This window comes from Cibotium barometz, chromosome 25, assembly GCF_041138505.1.
Source record: "Cibotium barometz isolate CiBa-2024 chromosome 25, ASM4113850v1, whole genome shotgun sequence".
NCBI lineage: Eukaryota > Viridiplantae > Streptophyta > Polypodiopsida > Cyatheales > Cibotiaceae > Cibotium > Cibotium barometz.
The window spans coordinates 52,371,353-52,373,751 of NC_141070.1; the positions used below are offsets into that span (position 1 = coordinate 52,371,353).

At 41.6% G+C, this 2,399-nt stretch overlaps 1 protein-coding gene across 1 annotated transcript; it reads right to left on the reverse strand.

Annotated features, from left to right (window-relative positions):
• Positions 1 to 766: 766 nt before the first annotated feature.
• Positions 767 to 2,158, reverse strand: LOC147624718 (uncharacterized). Its single transcript, XM_086819751.1, has 2 exons — positions 1,818 to 2,158; positions 767 to 1,138 (listed from the first exon to the last, which is right to left on the reverse strand). Exons 1-2 carry the CDS (start codon positions 2,011 to 2,013, stop codon positions 1,017 to 1,019), a joined length of 318 nt encoding a protein of 105 aa, XP_086675877.1. The 5' UTR covers positions 2,014 to 2,158; the 3' UTR covers positions 767 to 1,016.
• Positions 2,159 to 2,399: the final 241 nt, after the last annotated feature.

The following is a 2,399-nucleotide window of genomic DNA, read 5'->3' on the forward strand; positions in this document are numbered from 1 at the left end:
AAAGATACACAGTCCACACCCATCAAGTATGAAGCAATTTTGAGGGCCAAACAAGTTCATCGTAGGGGTGAAAGGGGGGCAACAGTACGAGAGAAGTTGATAAGAGCAGTCCATCAAACCCATCAATTACTTTGGCATCATGGATAAGAAAGAGACCCCCAAGTCCTTCTTGTGCATCATGAAAATACACCAGACCAAAAATGTGTGTATCAGGCTGCGCATCTTTATTGCGACAATGTGTTGAGGCCAAATTTACCTCAAACAAACAGATAAAACAAACCCAGGCCTACCCACTTTGGAGGTAAACGGAACAAAGAGCCCTCAAAGCAAGTTTTGGTTCACTTGGGCATTTCATGCTATGAGTCTGATTCAAGAGAGAGGCACCTTCAGTGACCCTCCAAGGAACCAAGAGAAAGCCACAAAAGCATTTCTTCAAGCATATGTTAGTACAAGTTCACAGGGGCTCTAGCTTTGAGCATCCAAATGATGCAATCGATGATTTTCAAAGTGTGCCATAGGATTGTTCATCCAATGGTTTATCATTTACCTTCAAGCACAGATCATGGTAAGCTTAAGCTTGGAAAAGGCTCACAATTAATAGAGATGGCCCTTCATTAGATTTGACCATGTGCTGAATACTAGATATACAGTCCAATCGAATCAGTTGCTACTTTGATAACAGATACCCACAAACTTCTGGATTCAGGATGAAGATGAAACCAGCTAGATAGAATGTGTGTTCCGACACAACAAGTGATTAACAATGTTTTGAACACTGACCAAACATGATAATATTAAACCAAAGTCTATGTTGGCTACCCAAAGCCATAACAGAATAGAGCTGTTAACTAAGTTCCTTGCCTCTGATGGGCATCAAGGAACAGTATACAACCTATAACTTTACAAAAGAGCTGGCATGTATCGTTTCTGCGAGCGAAACTGTCTGGCTGTGTTACAAGCCCATGCTCACAGTGCTAGGGCTGCTCTGTTGGCTTATACAAAAGACATCTCCTCCTCTACACAGCTGGCATGTTTGTGAATGTAAAACCTTTGTAGCCTCTGTAGGCATAATAAGCAGTCCTCGTGTAGAATAATCCAGGTAAGAAGAGCACACTTCCAAAAATGGTGAAAAACAGCCCTGCATTAAAGACAACAAGGTGGGATAAAGTTAACCTGGCACCTGAATTTAAGCTATTCGAATGAAACATCAAGCTTGCATGATAGGGGTTAAACCAGCTCTCATGTTAGGGGTTAAACGATGATGATCAATACCACTATGTAATCAATTTCATCCATACCACTATGCAATCAATATGACTGAATGAATATGGCCAAAATGCATAAGCATTTGTTTGTTGTAAATAAAAGGTTGTTACTAAGCCATTACAAAAAGTGTGTGTGGATGATGGCCTATAATCTGGTGTGTTCAATCTATGCAATTTCCAAATATGCAAATGCAATACTACAACTTTTCTCACGTTGAGGTATGTATACATGTTGAACACACATACACCTCCAATGCTTTACGCATAATACGAAGATCGAATCGATTGTGATGCCATGAAGGTGGGCTAAAGAGACCTTCAAGCTCTCTGAGGTTAGGATGAAACGAGATTTCAAGCTATGATGTTAAGCTATGGTGCCTGCCTAATGATGTATGGTTATAGAAGATGGCTTCATAATTATGTGATGAGCCATGGCACTAAGGGTATGGAGGATAAATCTCCAAGATTAACTTCAGACAATCTTAAGACAAATTCGATCAGTTACAGCTACACATATAATATGATGATGCAGTGCCAAGAAGAATAGGGTACCTTGGGCTCTGTGGTCTGCAGCTTTGTTGAGGATGAGGAGGAGGCCGAGGACGACGCAGAGGGTGCCGGAGGTGAGGAGGATGAGGGAGAGAGCGATGTCCTTGAGGGGGAATCGGTTGTGGGCGATGAAGGTGCCCTCGAAAGCCTCCTCGTCATCTTCGTCTGTGATCGAGAACGTATGGTCCACGTACGCCATGGCTGCTGGATCTGTGTGTGTGTGTGTGTTTCGGAAGACTCGACGCTCTTTCTATCCAGCTATGTGTTCCAGTCCCTTCTTGCTTCTTTGACGGTTTCACAGATCCAACACAGAAAAAATCGCCTGTTACGGCACTCTCAAGATAGTGCCAGATTGAATTATATTTTTACGAGTTCGAAAGTTATAACTTCACTTTCATTGGTAAAGGAATCCCCTTTTTCAATGCCTCTCACCTGATCAGTGTTCTCGAAACTTTTTGAGTGAACTTGACATTGAAGAGGAAAAAGGGACAATCTATAATTTCATCCAATTTACCACTATTTTTTCTTTTTCTTTTTCTTTTTGAGATAGCTGGAATTGACCACACACAACCTACTACAACTATG

Bases quoted from the DNA above. Each gene is read 5' to 3' on its own strand.
- LOC147624718 (XM_086819751.1), bottom strand. From the start codon at position 2,013: ATGGCGTACGTGGACCATACGTTCTCGATCACAGACGAAGATGACGAG. The intron at 1,139-1,817 runs GTACCCTATTCT...TCTTTAATGCAG, and splicing joins TGCAGACCACAGAGCCCAAG to GGCTGTTTTTCACCATTTTT.